Source organism: Durio zibethinus, chromosome 4 (assembly GCF_047325235.1).
Source record: "Durio zibethinus cultivar Kanyao isolate XHJ-2024 chromosome 4, ASM4732523v1, whole genome shotgun sequence".
Taxonomy (NCBI): domain Eukaryota; kingdom Viridiplantae; phylum Streptophyta; class Magnoliopsida; order Malvales; family Malvaceae; genus Durio; species Durio zibethinus.
The window spans coordinates 1,550,705-1,566,314 of record NC_143165.1 but is presented as its reverse complement, the minus strand read 5'-3'; the positions used below and the strand labels follow the sequence as shown (position 1 = coordinate 1,566,314).

At 31.5% G+C, this 15,610-nt stretch overlaps 1 protein-coding gene across 3 annotated transcripts; it reads left to right on the top strand.

Annotated features, from left to right (window-relative positions):
* The first annotated feature begins 4,474 nt into the window (after positions 1–4,474).
* LOC111287083 (importin beta-like SAD2) lies at positions 4,475–14,510 on the top strand. 3 transcript variants are annotated; one of them, XR_016341343.1, is made up of 24 exons: positions 4,475–4,775; positions 4,892–5,027; positions 5,115–5,202; positions 5,325–5,474; positions 5,804–5,966; positions 6,487–6,671; positions 6,759–6,932; positions 7,374–7,519; positions 7,600–7,723; positions 7,817–7,997; positions 8,144–8,303; positions 8,511–8,552; positions 8,774–8,892; positions 8,978–9,176; positions 10,013–10,144; positions 10,864–10,967; positions 11,139–11,318; positions 11,821–11,960; positions 12,098–12,237; positions 12,421–12,581; positions 13,340–13,463; positions 13,575–13,743; positions 13,882–14,015; positions 14,174–14,510. XR_016341343.1 is itself a non-coding variant. In XM_022877301.2 (23 exons), the coding sequence occupies exons 1-23, from the start codon at positions 4,686–4,688 to the stop codon at positions 13,883–13,885; spliced, it is 3,111 nt and encodes a 1,036-aa protein (XP_022733036.1). In that variant the 5' UTR covers positions 4,475–4,685; the 3' UTR covers positions 13,886–14,510. The 3 variants fall into 3 exon arrangements, 2 of the variants coding, with proteins under 2 accessions (XP_022733036.1, XP_089615113.1); XM_022877301.2 differs by having other exon boundaries at positions 13,882–14,510; XM_089758987.1 differs by lacking the exon at positions 14,174–14,510 and having other exon boundaries at positions 13,575–13,886.
* Positions 14,511–15,610: the final 1,100 nt, after the last annotated feature.

Below are 15,610 nucleotides of genomic sequence, written 5' to 3'. Positions count from 1 at the left end.
AAGACCTTGTACTAATACATTCACTATTGTTCCTTTTTACTTAAGTGAATCTGTATAATTTCAGGAAACTAACCAGGTTCACTTATTCCATTCTGATTTATGAGTAGTGGTGAAAGCTTGATAAATTTGCAGCATGGTTTGTTTTGAGTTTATAGATGGTGCAGTTGCTACTTCTAGACCTGTTGACATGGTTTTTTAGTAGTTTGGTACTTCGGTCCCCTCTCCTGAAAATTTTAAACGTCAAGGAAATACGAGTAAATATTATGGTCAGTGTCCATAATTGGACAATGTACAAACACGGAACTCTCACGGACACAATCAGAGAGTACATACATACATATGGTGATCATAGTGGAAGGAAATAAAACATATAGAAAGCATACACTGTTTGCTAACGAAACAAAAGTTTCATGCTTTTGCATATCTTTGCACTTGACTATAATGCTTATGGATGTATATATTGGTATATGTGTTTGTGTGCGAGTATATGCGCGTGCTTGTTGAGCTGGAAAAGCTATGAATCTTTAGAGATCCAAAATTAATACAGTTATTAGAGTGTTTTCCCAGGTTCTTAACTAGGCTTTTTAAAGCTAATTTGTATACTTTCATTTGTATTGACTGGTAGATAAACTTTCATTTCTACAAGGCCTGCATCTGTTTCAAGTGGGTAGTTTCTTGTTTATCATTATGTCGGTGGTGTCATATTTGTTTGAGGGTTTGGTTCTTTGGGTTTTTTGTGCTTAGTTATGGATTTCATGTTTAAAGGATCATAAATGAAGTTGAAACTGAAATTTTGAGGTGGATTTGCCTATTTTTATTTTAGTTTCAGTTTTGTGAGAAAAAGATTGCAAGTAAAGCTAGACAAACCTGAATTTTAGTTCAATTGTTCATATTTTCAAAAACTCATTATATTCTGTTATTTTAATTTGCATCAAACAAAATTATTTTTTTAAAGAATTAAGTAAAATATTGAAAATTCAAATAGTTTTTTCATATTAAATCTCTAAATAATAAGATCTATATCCATCTTAACTTTATCTATCAATTTTAAATTTAAAAAATAGGCAAGAAATTTAATTTAATTTTTATCATTTATTATACCCTTTTAATTTTTTTAAAATATCAATTTGAAAATTATTTATTCAATATTAAATGTCATTTAAGAGTTATTCTATAAATGAAATACTATAAATGTAACATGTTATATCATTTTTTATATTTTGATTCACAGCTTTTTGCAATTTATTTTTGTGGTTTGCATCTTTATTTTTGCAAGATATATTATGTTATTATTGTAAGTTTGTTCTTATAAAATTTACATTTTTTTCAATTTATTTAGCTTTTTTTTTATTACATCTCCTAATATTTTTCATGTTTTATATAGTAACTAAACTAACATTACAAAAATGAAACTATGCCTTTTTTATTATTTAATTCATTATTTTATAATGTATATGTTTTTGTTCTTTTAAGAAACACATTGTACTTTATTTTTATTTGATATAAATTTTAGTTATATAAATATTATTGCAAAGAAAGATGGTGCAAAGTAAAGGTACGTCATTTTCTTCTTTTTTAAAAAGTTTTTTTTGTTCGTGACAATTTAATTAGATATAAAATTTTATATATGTTATAAATATATAATTTTTTAAAAAATATTAACTTATATACATACATATAAAATAAATAAAATTATTTCATAAATTATTGGAGTCACAATCTAGAAAGATATAAAACATGACAAAGATTATTAAAATTAGTAATTGACAAGAAAGAATACTGAGAGTTCCACTTATTATATGACACGAAACTCCATCTTATTCTTATATTTTTGTATTTTTTTGTCTGAAAATATAGGTATGTCTTTTTTTAAATATAAATTTAGAGATAAATAGATAAAAATTTAGTTAATGGAATATTTATAGCAATCAATTAAAGATAAAATATAATATAATCTTTTAATTTATTTACTTTAAACAAATTCTTAATCAAAATTAATTGTGTTTTACATAAAAAAAATAACAACTAAAATTATTGATATAGATATTGTCAAATTATGCTCATTATAAAATATTATCCATTTTGAAATTTAGTAATATGTTCTAACAATTTAAAAAAAAATGTATTTTAATCAATATTGATAATATTGTTCTAATAATTTTATTTTTAAAAGCAAGTATGTAAAAAAAAAGAAATATAAATAATTTCTTATAATTCACTATATAATTTTTAATAATTAAAGATACAAGATCATTTTATTTTCGACACTATCAATCAAAGATGTGCACAATGCTTAAAACTTTAATTAATTTTATTTACAAAGACATTTATTTAATATATGTATAAGAACTCGTTAAATTTGGGAGTCAATTTTTTTTTTAAATAAATTTGTGAGTCAACGTTGATTTGTCTTGTCTTAAATTTCTTATCGAAAATGAAATTTACAAACATTTTTTTTTAGGATCTTAATTATTAAAAAGTTTGAATAAATCTATCCACGAAGATAACGCAAAATAGGAATAAGACTATTACATCTTGTTGGTATTGTTTAGTTTTAAGTTGTTGTGGGAGGCCCATAATTATTAACGTTGTACCATAATCGATAAATACATGTTTAATTCAATCTTGACATATGTATTTATAAGAAATTTTATCTTGTGAATTCACTTATAAACTTCATTCGTTTTAGATTTGGTTGATTGATGTTAGATAAATCACAAATACATTCAAACAAAAAGATTATCGCATAAATTATTGTCATAAGATTTAAAAATAATTTTTGAACTAATTTTAAAATATAATATAATTTACATATTCAATAAACACACTGTACATTATGAGTGATAAAGATTTAAATAAGATTAAATTTGATTTAATTTTTTTGGATATTGTATAATATTATAAAATTTTAAAATTTGATCTGAACATTTATTTGATTCGAATCAAATTAAATTTTATCAGGTTTGGTTCAGTTTAATTGATCGATTTTTAATTTTTATATATTATTTTAATATAAAATTTTAATATATTTAAGTATATTTTAATATAAAATTATTATTTTTATTTTATAAAAATTTTAATATATATAAAAACTAAAAAATATATATAATTCAGTTCGATTTTTTTTAATTTTTCATCTCCTGATATGAAATCTGATCTGAACATAATATATATATTTAATATCTAAATTTAATTCAAATCAAATGAAAAATTGATTTGAATTGAACTGAATATTACAATTTTGAATCGAATTTTGGATTTCTCAATTTTTTTCTCACATTTATTGCACATTAAAATTATAAAACCAAACAAATGAGAATCTAAGATATTAAATAATATTAATTTATATATTTAAATATATTTAAATAAAAAAATTTTATGCATTACATGAATAATAAATTAATTTAATATAAAATATAATATAAATATATAAATTATTAATATTTTATAAAACATGAATATACGACAATAAATATATTACAAACAAACTTGGTTGTGGTTGATTATAAAAAGAACATAGGAATATTTATTAGGCTTTTCAAAGCCTTTTCCTTCACTTATATGTGTAGGTAGGTTGTACGTTTCATGCTCATTTTGCTTTCACTTTGCCGCTTATCTGTATATTTTTAATCTGTCCATGGATCATATTGAAAAAACAAAATAAACCAATAACTTAATTAAACCAATATTGAATTTTTTTTTTTAGTTTAAAACGTTTTTTCTAACAAAACAAAAAAAAAGCCATCAAATAGACTTAGATTCTATTTAGATGAATAGTGATATTAATTATGATAAAATTAAAAATATTAATAAAAATTACTATAGTTATTATTAATAAATTACTATAATTGTAATTAAAAAAAATTTAATGAAAAATTTATACTAAATAAATTTCACTAAAAATAATATTTAAATTTAGTATAAAAAATGCAATAAAATCTAAATGGGCAATATAGTAATTTACGCTTGAAAGAGAGCTTCCTATTTATAAAAAGGCATATATATTTAAAGAAAAAGGTTTTATTGAAGGAATAAAGCAAATGATGTACTGCTAAAGTGCCAAAAAACGCATTCGGCCTTTAGCCGTTTTTCTTTAAACGAAGTTAATCCAGCCAGTCCATGAATCAAAATCATCCTTAAACAAATATAATAGTATTTATCAAAATTTAAGACGTCATTTTTAATTATTGAAACTTGAAAGACTAATAATTAGTTTTGTACAGAAAGCCTAATAATTTTAACCAAATTATTATTGTCAAACAAAAATAAATCATTTTCTCGTACGTGAAAAACACGCTCGGAGGCATGCCCGTGCGGCTGCGGTCTTGCTGCTCCAGGGCTATTACTAGTAATTGTCTACTAAACATACAAACGACACCGTTTTAACAGGAATTTTGAGTTGACCGCGCGTGTAAAACTTAGTGTTGGTTTAGTTAAGCAACCGTAAACCCTACCCTAATCATTAAAATTTGTCGCCTTTCACTTTTCTCTGTAGCTCTGGCTGTCTCTTCCTCCGCAAACTTCTCTCCTTTTTTTTTTTTCTTTAATTTTTTTTTTGTTTTCGATGTTCCTATCTTTTCTAAACCCTAGACACTCTTCTCATTAACTGATTTTGAGCATCTAGGGTTTAGATTTTTGTTTTAAAATTTTAAAATTCTAATTTCTCATCATCGGATTAATAAAAAATGGATCTTCCAAGTCTCGTTGTTGTTCTTCAAGCTGCACTTAGTCCCAATCCCGCTGAACGCAAAGCTGCCGAACAAAGCCTCAATCAGGTTTTTCTAATTTTTTTTCTTTAATTTAATTTTAATTGTTATTAATTGTTTTTGAATTTTGATTATTTGTTTTTTAGATCAAAAGATTAAATTTTTTGGATTTTGTTTGGTTGCAGTTTCAACATACGCCTCAGCATCTGGTGAGACTGTTACAGATCATCGTGGATAATAATTGCCATATGGCGGTTCGTCAAGTGGCTTCTATTCATTTCAAGAACTTCATTGCTAAGAATTGGGCTCCGCTTGATCCAAGTATCGAATATTCAATCAATTTTATTTTTTTGCCATATTTATGTTTATGGATATGAATATATTTTTGTTTGTTTTTAATAAATGTAGATGAGCAACAGAAAATTTTGCAAAGTGATAAAGATATGGTTCGCGATCATATTCTTGTATTTGTAGCTCAAGTTCCTGCTTTGTTGAGGTACAAGTGTTTGTTGTCCCTTTCTTTTGATTGTTTGTTTAGAATTGTTTACTGTTTCATTGCTAGTGCTTGTAGATTACATTGCTTAAGTTGCTCTCTGCGTCATATCGGTTTTAATGCAGGGTGCAATTGGGTGAGTGCCTCAAGACCATTATCCATGCTGATTATCCAGAGCGGTGGCCGCGGCTTCTGGACTGGGTGAAGCATAACCTACAAGATCAGCAGGTTTATGGGGCTCTGTTTGTCTTGCGGATTCTTGCTAGAAAATATGAGTAAGTATATACCATATCTTTCTATTTTTTGGGTGCCTGGTTTCTTTATTTCTGGCATGAATTGTTATCTTTATATAAATGTAACCTTTATTTTGATGTAAGTTGCTCGTTGAAGGTGATGGGAAGTATTTGTTTAATTCCACTGTCATCTCTCCATGCCTTAATGCTTGATTGCATTACATGCTAGCAGGCAGCTTTGTCCGTTGAGAAGTGTTGTGATGCTTTAATTAAAATAACAACTCATTGTTTCTCTTAATTTGGTGCATACTTGCGTTTTTTCTCTTTGAATTTTTTTAGTAGTAACTTAATCATTTCCTTTATCATTCTAGGTTCAAGTCAGAGGAGGAGAGAAGTCCAGTTCACCGCATCGTTGAGGAGACATTTCCTCATCTTCTTAATATATTCAATAGACTTGTCCAGATTGAAAATCCAGCACTGGAAGTGGCAGATCTAATCAAGCTTATTTGTAAAATTTTCTGGTCATCTATCTATGTAAGTTTTATAGTGCATCTTCATTGCTTTTATTACCCCATATTTTAATGGGGGTCCTAAAGGGGAGCTTCTGGCATCATTCTACATTTTTGTTTACTCTTTTATTTTCCATTTTCTGTTTTGTCAAGGGGAACATTTTGGCATATTTATTAAAAACATTCGTTCTTATTTGCAATTATTGTTATGGTTGTTTGTAAACAAAGTGTTTTTTTATGCGGATTTGATGATGTTGTATAATGCTATTGCTATGAACTCTTAATCTCTCCGTTTGCAATGAAAAGTAAGGCATTCTTACTTTTATTGTTATTCAGATGTAAAAAGTTTCTCAATCTAATTACTAGCATGCTAACTAATCCTTTTTAGTGCATTTTTATTATTTTTTAAGCTTGAGGAAAAATCACATGCCAAATATCTTGAGCAAAACTACTTGTACTGCAGTGTTTTTAGGTTTACTGCAGCTAGTTTCTTGTGACCTGTTTTATGATATTTGTATGATTGACATATTTTCTGTACTTCACAGTTGGAGATTCCAAAACAATTACTTGATCCAAATGTGTTCAATGCTTGGATGATACTTTTGTTAAATGTTTTGGAGAGATCTGTTCCTCTGGAAGGCCAACCTTTAGATCCTGAGCTTAGGAAATCATGGGGGTGGTGGAAGGTGAAAAAATGGACGGTTCATATTTTAAATAGGCTATACACTCGGTAAGTTTTGAAAATTAGAAAATGTATGGAGTAATGCTAGGCCTCAAGTTTCTAAGGTTATTTGTGATTTTGGTGGCCATTTTATAGGTTTGGAGATTTAAAGCTAAGGAATCCAGAAAACAGGGCTTTTGCCCAAATGTTTCAGAAGAATTATGCAGGAAAAATTTTGGAATGCTACCTAAAGTTATTGGGTATTATTCATGTTGGTGGCTATCTCCCTGACAGAGTTACCAACCTTATTCTTCAATATCTAAGCAGCAGGTTTGCAATGTGTTTCTGCATAGATAATGTCAATAACTGGTGCTTTTGATTTTTTTAGTTAGTGTAAGATGTTGGATTATTTCTTTGTTAGCAAGTAACTTGCCATTATTTCAGGATTGCTGGACCATACTTTTTTTTAGGCTAAAGGTTGTCCTGCATTTAACTGAAAGAATAGAATTGTTTTCAAATATATTCTTTCCAGTGTTTCCTGTTTCTTTCTGTTGCTCAGAAAGAATATATGTGCACATTTGTTAAGCAGTTCTTCTGTACTCTTGCGTTGTTGGCATAGTATTATTCAGTTTTGGTCTTTGTCAAGATTATTGACGACATGCATCTTTCACTGATGCCATATCCTCTTGTCCTATGTTTCCGTATTGCAAATTGTATTTGAATTTAGAAATGTTAATAATGGATTTTGACCAAAAAAAAATTTATATGCAGCATCTCGAAAAATAGCATGTATACTTTGTTGCAGCCACAGCTTAATGTACTTATTTTTGAGATAGTCTTCCCTCTCATGTGCTTCAATGACAATGACCAAAAGCTTTGGGAGGAAGATCCACATGAGTATGTAAGGAAGGGCTATGGTAAGCTACAGAATATGGTATGCCTGTTGGAAACCTTGAATGAGCCACACTGGTTCATACGTTTTATTGTTGTACTGCAGATATAATTGAAGATTTATATAGTCCAAGAACTGCTTCCATGGACTTTGTCAGTGAGTTAGTCAGGAAACGTGGGAAAGAGAATCTTCAAAAGTTCGTTCAATTCATTGTGGAAAATTTCAAGAGGTAAGCCTAATATCGACAGGGAATAGTCTTTGTTGTTGACTTGATTTTTGATATGGTATGGTATATTCATGATATACCTCTTTCTTGTTCCAGATATGATGAAGCACCTGTAGAATATAAGCCTCACCGACTGAAGGATGGTGCTCTCCTTGCTGTTGGAGCACTTTGTGATAAACTGAAACAAACAGAGCCCTATAAATCTGAATTGGAACATATGTTAATGCAACATGTTTTTCCTGAGTTCCGCAGTCCTGTTGGTCATCTTAGAGCCAAGGTTTTAAATTTTTTTTTTTTTTAATATCTGGGGACATCTTAATCCTTCTTCATTGCTTGTTTTCAAGGTTTCCTAGATATATATATTGACAAATTTCTATGTGTGTGAAATCTTTCGTTTTTATGCTTTTGTGGTTCGGATAATAGGCAGCTTGGGTAGCAGGACAGTATGCCCATATAAACTTCTCTGACCAGAATAATTTCCGCCAAGCACTGCTTAATGTTGTTTCTGGGTTGTGTGATCCAGAACTTCCTGTTCGTGTTGATTCAGTTTTTGCATTGAGATCATTTGTTGAAGCTTGCAAAGGTATATAGTTGATATTTCCTCTTTGAACTTTAGTTTATATTTTGTTTGAGTTGGGTTTGAATTGAGCATGCTTGGGGCCAAATCTGCTGCTTTTTGTGGTTAGATTGCCATTGCTGATTTCTACGGATGTTTTATCTATTCACGTGTTATTTCTTCATTAATTGGAGTGTTGACTGTTTAACAGAAAAGAAATTGTTTTATATGCAGATTTAAATGAGATTCGTCCAATTCTTCCTCAACTACTTGATGGTAAGTGGTGTCTGGAACTTGGTTGTGTTATTAACAGCTTCGGATTATCTGATGGCTGTGTCAAGTTAACTTGGCTCTTGGGAACACTTCTGTACTTGTCTTTGCTTCTTTTCTGAACTTTGGGATCATGTGCATGATGCTATTGAACATTCACACAATAGACAGTTACTTTTCATTATTCAAGGGATTTAGTCAAGAAATTGCAATTTCTTTTCCTCCAGAGATTTTTAAACTTATGAATGAGGTTGAAAATGAGGACCTTGTTTTTACTCTGGAGACTATAGTTGACAAGTTTGGGGAGGAGATGGCACCATATGCTCTTGGATTATGTCAGAATTTGGTAATGCATTGTTCCCGCCTTATTTTTAAGTACTAAGTTTCAAATTGTCTTATACCTGAAACTATTATCGTGTCTCTACTTTCAGGCAGCTGCATTTTGGAGGTGTATGAACACTGCAGAAGCTGATGATGAAGTTGATGATCCTGGTGCTCTGGCTGCAGTTGGCTGTTTGCGTGCTATAAGCACAATACTTGAATCAGTTAGTAGGCTTCCGCATCTTTTTGTTCAGATTGAGCCAACTTTGCTTCCCATCATGAGAAGAATGTTGACAACTGATGGACAAGGTAAATACACTGTTTCTCCTTTTTTTTCTTTTCTGTCCCAATGATGCCGTTTAATTGTTTTATTTTCTTAACAGTGATACATACTTTGAGGCAACCAGATATGAGAAATGGTGCTTAAAATTTGACCGGATTGAGTATATAGTATAAGTTGGTTAAAGAATCTAAAGTTTAGACGTGAAAATTGAATGATAAGCTGCTATAGCTTAGATGCTGCTTTCTCTTTAATTTTGCAAGTGTTTATTAGGTTATTGATTTTGATGATGAGCAATTGAGAGAAAGGAAAGTTTTTGTTCTATCCCTATTGGCAAAAGCTGAACTTTATTACTAGATGTTAATAACTCTTTAATTATGTTAAATTTTTTATAAATCTATTAATTGTAGATCAAAGAGCATCCTTATGGCATTAGCCATTGCCTCTTAGTTTAGAATTGTATCATGTTATTGGTAACAGTGGCAAATGTATTTAGATCCAGAAGGTGTTTATATAGAATAAGATATGCTCATAAAAACTTTAAACATTTGCTAAAATAACCAGAAAAACTGACCATAAACAGTTACCTTTTTGATGAGTTAGTAGCAGGCATGCTCTATGAAAGGGTATGCTTTGTTGCGAAGATACCTTAAAACCATTGTGTCAGCACGGTTTAAACTCTTAAAAAGGACTTGAGTTGTAAATTTTGTGCCAAACAAAATGTTAAAGTGAGTTTATAAAATACATAAGCAAGGAATTTATTTGCTATTGCATTTCAATCATGGTAAATTGGACTTGATAAGATGGTATTTGGTTATATCATTGTATAGGGTTTATTTCATCAACTTTTTGTATTCTTCTACAGAGGTTTTTGAAGAAGTCTTGGAGATTGTTTCGTATATAACCGTCTTTTCCCCGACTATATCCTTGGATATGTGGAGCCTTTGGCCTTTGATGATTGAAGCATTAGCTGATTGGGCTATAGACTTCTTTCCAAGTATGATTCTATTTACATTTTCGGCTTTTCTTAGTTCCCTTATTATTTCCATGTCTGAATGTTTTAGGAATTGTTAACTAAACTTTCCCTTTAATATTACTCATCAGTTTGAACTTTTTAATTTTTATTTAGTTATTAACTGAAATTATACTTGGGAAAAGAATTGCAAATTGTACTGGGAAGATTAATGCATCTTCTTCATGGTCAACAGCATGATAAGCTACTTAGTGATACTATTCATCTTTGAAATACATTATGCCTGGTATTATTGATCTGAAACTTGTGTTTTATGCATGTGCCCCTAAGATCCACATTTCCAAATAAACTGCAAATTTTTGTGTCTAATTTGTTGGTAGAATTAATTGTGTTTGTTGACTTGTTAAAGCATATATTATTCCTACAAATCCTAGATTTAACATGTTTTCGCAAAAATCCTCATTGCTTCAAGTTTTGATAACTGGAAAAGTTTCTAAGACCATCCCTAATTGAGGATCAGATTACCACTGCAACGTGAGTGCTCAGATTTGTTTATGATAGAATGCGGATGGTTCATTTCTTTTGGTTCTGGGATGTCCTTATAAATAGTAGGTAACATCTTAACAACAGAAAGTGGGAAGTTTCACTCTTTTTTGTCAATCAAATTCAATTTATCATTAGTTATTTTTGAATTCATCTGTATTTTTTTTTGTTGTTTCTAAGCTGTAGCTGTTTTCATGCAGATATTTTGGTTCCTTTGGACAACTATATATCTAGGGGAACTGCACATTTTCTTTCTTGCAAGGAACTGGATTACCAGCAAAGTCTTTGGAATATGATTTCGTCAGTGAGTTCCTTTGTATTGATGAAGTTGCTTGTAGATGGACAACTCTTGGGAAAATGAAAATGAACTATACATTCTCCAGTTTTTTTCATCTTTTTGTAATTTTTCTATCTTACTTTAAGTCAGCATCCCTTTGGTTTATATGGTTTATGCTATTTTCTTTTCTTTTGGCAGATTATGGCAGATAAAAATTTAGAGGACGATGATATTGAGCCAGCTTCAAAGCTGATAGAAGTAGTGTTTCAAAACTGTAGAGGGCAGGTGGATGATTGGGTCGAGCCATATCTGAGAATCACACTTGATCGATTGCATAGAACAGAGAAATCACGGTTGAAATGTCTTCTTGTACAAGTGGTAAGGTGTCAGGACCTAGCTCTATTTTTCTGCAAGATGATGTCATTGCTTATATGCTTATGTCTTGTAATTATTACACTTTCTGTGTTCCCAAATTATGCACCCAAACAAGGGTCCTTATGCATCAAATTTTCTATACAACACAGTGAGAAAGCACTAGTTGAAGATTCATTTATTGCCAATTTAAGTTAATTTGATATGTTTTTATCTGTCTCAAATTTTCTTTGTTCGTTCCTGTTACAAGTTTGAAGTTAAGCAGTCTATGTTATCTCAGAATGTTCTTATTAGGATCTAGATTTGTCCCTTATATGTTAAAATATGGTGAGAAGTAGCTACTAATGCCTACAGCTTGTGCTGTTTGGAATGTTAATTTACTCTTCTGGGCATAATGGCTACTATTATTTTGCAAGTTGCTTTAGTTTTCTTTCAGAAATACTTTTTATTTCTGGAAACGGGTTTGGCCTGTGATTTTCTAACACAATGCTGGTTTTCTTTAACCCAGATTGCCAATGCGGTCTATTACAATGCAGCATTGACACTCAGCATATTGAATAAGTTTTGTGTTACAATGGAAGTGTTCAACCTTTGGTTCCAGTTGTTGGAACAAGTTAGAAAGAGTGGTCTACGGGTAAATTTTAAGCGGTAGGTAGTTTTTTATTTTCTTTGATCATTTTCTGTTTCACTTGTACAAGCCTTAAGCATAATATCATTACTTTTGTAATGAAATTTTCATCTTGGGTATTGTCTGGCTGTGACTATAAGTTTTCTGGGTGCTACAGTGAACATGATAAGAAAGTTTGCTGCTTGGGTCTTACGTCACTGCTTGCACTTCCTGGTGAACATTTAGTTGGGGAGGCTCTTGGGCGTGTGTTCAGGGCTACCCTTGATCTCCTAGTTGCATACAAGGATCAAGTTGCAGGTCTCTCTCTCTCTCTCTCTCTCTCTGTGAGTGTGTTTGTGTGTCTGCTTGTGCAATGTTTTGTGTATTAATTTCCAAGCGTTTCCTTTTTTTGGCTTTGGTTTGCTGTCTTTTGGAGCGTTTATCCTTCTGTCTTTTTCCATAATACCTGGATTATTCCACACATTATTTATGTGTGAGCAGATGCTGCAAAGGAGGAAGAGGCTGAAGATGATGATTACATGGATGGTTTCCAGACTGATGATGACAATGATGATGGTGATGGTTCTGACAAGGAAATGGGAGTCGGTGCAGAGGACGGGGATGAAGCTGATAGCATCAGGCTTCAAAAATTGGCTGCCCAGGTTTGCACATAATTTTGATCCTTTAGGTTTTTTATTTGTTACTTTGCTTCTATCTAGAATATGAGAATTTGGAAAAAAATTGGAAAGCTACCCCTTTATCTCGCACGTTATTGAAAGTCCTGAACTCTTCATACATCTGTGGGGGAATATCTAGCAACTTTATAGACAGGATGATGGCATTCTGTTTTGATAGTTGTTCCCAAAAATTCACAAAGCTGAAGTATTAGAAATCAAGTGGATAATGCCAGCTTTTATGGTACGCCTTAGTACAAAAAAAAAATGAATAGAATCAGTTGGCTTTTTTCACTCATAATAAAGGCCTTCACACTTTTGGTCTCGTCTTTAAAAAATATGGGATAGGCAATTAAATAGGAGCTGTACAATCTGAACAATAGTGCTAGAGTAATTGTCGGCACCAATAGCAAAGGCATTAAGACAATTGCCTGTACAGGTTGGTTGGTTACTCTTGGTGACACACCTTCCCTGTGCCCCAAAAACTTTCGATTAAAATTCCTCGGCATTTCTTTATGTATTTTCATAAATTGCACTTGTCTTCTAGATAGAAATGTAGGTACCGATGACTTGTTTGATGATGAGGGGTAGAACAGATAACTGCAAATTTAATATTAATGCTGTGGCCTTTTAATAAGCTTGTATTTAGGACATATCCATGTAAATAATCCTATATATCTTTTCAGGAATGGATTCTAGGGCCTCCCACACTTTTGTTTAACACCACCTGACTTTGTTTTCTATAGGCAAAGGCTTTCCGTGCTGCTGCTGCTGATGATGACTCAGATTATGACTTTAGTGATGATGAAGAGTTACAGTCACCAATTGATGAAGTGGACCCATTTGTTTTCTTTGTTGATACTATCAAGGGTAAATGTTTATTCACCTTTAAGTTTGTTTATATGCATCTTCTACATTTGTTGATTTTCCATGGCGTCTGAAATGAGGACCTATTTTTCGCTTCCCCAATTTTGAATCTAGCTTTGCAAGCATCAGATCCTATGAGGTTCCAGAACCTTACGCAGATGCGGGATTTCCATTATCAATCTCTGGCGAATGGTGTTGCTCAGCATGCCGAACAGAGGAGAGCAGAGATTGAAAAGGAGAAAATGGAGAAGGCATCTGCTACTGCTGCTGCTGCTTCTCCATCGTGAGTTCAGTTTTGGATTGAATTTTTGGTTTGCCCTATGAGTTCATTGATAGTTGCATTCATTTAGAAATGGCTTCATGAAACCAAGAGTTGTTTTGCCTTCCAAAACATTCATCGATTCCTATATGGTCTTTGAAGGTGATTAAACCTCAAGGGTTTTGAGGTTCAAGTGCGTGGAGTTTTGTGTGCACAAGTTCTCAATCATAAGCAGATCGCAGGATTAGGGAACTCAGAGCATGCCACTTTGTCAGTTTGTGATTTTGGTTAGTCTGGTGAGTCTGGCAATTCTTTGGCAGAAAAGGCCCGTCTCAACCAATTTGCGCTGTTTCCTTGTAGTCTTTCCTTTTGCTTCTTTTCTTCTTCCTTGTCCTCTTCGTCTCTCACCCTCTCTTCCATCATTTGGTCATTCCATTGGTTGAGGTTTTCCCAGATTGGTGAATCCGATCATCTCTCCAGGCGGTAACTAAGGATGGTCCATTGCATATTCCATGATACGTCTTGCCATGGTAATCAGATGGCAAATAAATAGGGTTTTTGTATTGATGATTTTGGTCAAGTGGTAGTCTACAAAAATTTTCCTTTCCCCCATTCCCCTATCAGGTATGGTGTACCAATATCACGGACAATTATTCTTTGTTTGGGGGTTATGGAGATTTGGTTTCAGAGGGTTCTTGGGGGGTAACTTGGTTGCCTATTTGTAAGAAAGGTATCATGAAACAGATATTCTTTACATAATGCGGATTAATGAAAGGAATTATTCTTGGGAACTGTCAGGCATCCTTACTCTTCAAACCTTCAGCTCTCTGACCCATTAACTATAAGATGGATTCAACCATCTTCATTGGAAAATATAAGAGTTTGCAGAACTCTTTATTATTTGGGCATTACGTAAGCTGTTCAGTCTCGAGTTCCACATCATTCTAGATCTATATGTATGGGTGCATATATTTGACTTTTATTCATTTATATTTATTCATTAAGCTTAATAAATCATCACGAATAAGATTTTAGAATTTATTAATTAATATTTTAAGATTCATTAATTAAACAAAAAAAAATTTGAATATAGTGAAATTTGTTTACGCTCACTTCATTTATAGAGTGAAAGTGTAAACAAAAAGAACAAGAAACAAACAGTTAAATTTGTTAAATTTAATAAATAATTATGAATAATATTTTAAAACTTGTTAATTAAATAAATAAATTATGAATATAATAAAATTTGTTTACGTTGGAATATATCATTCTGAGCATTAATCCCATCTCTACCAATTAAACGTCTAGCCATCGAGTAAACTGATCCTCACAGAGAATAGCCCGTCAATGACTTGTTCCAAGTCACACAACTGACTCGTTCCAATCAGAACTCAGGAATCGCATAACTTCCATGCGTATGTAATATATATATATATATATATATATATAGATTACAAATAATGCCATGGTAGATCATAACCCTTACCAGCCTGCTTGGGAGTGGCAAAAGGGAAGCATCTTGCTTTAAGGTCTAAATCACTACCAGCCTCCACCGCTGCTTAGCCAAGAAAGCCAAGTTAAACGCTACAAAGTCCTTTAAAACCCAGGCCACCATCATGTTTTGAACAAGAAACAAAATCCCCAACATTTCCAACCCATCCGTCAATTGGCATAAACATCCATTATTTATTTAATTTTATGTCTTCTCTACTATATATCAATTCTTTTATTTATAAAAGATCCCAGTCTAAAGATAAAAAAATAAGTTATAAATATTGAAATTCAAATTCCATACTTACAAAAAATCTTCTTTTATTGATGATTTGTATAAATGAAATTAATTAAGTTCTAATTTTACTATATATAAAATCTTGACATATACACCATCTAT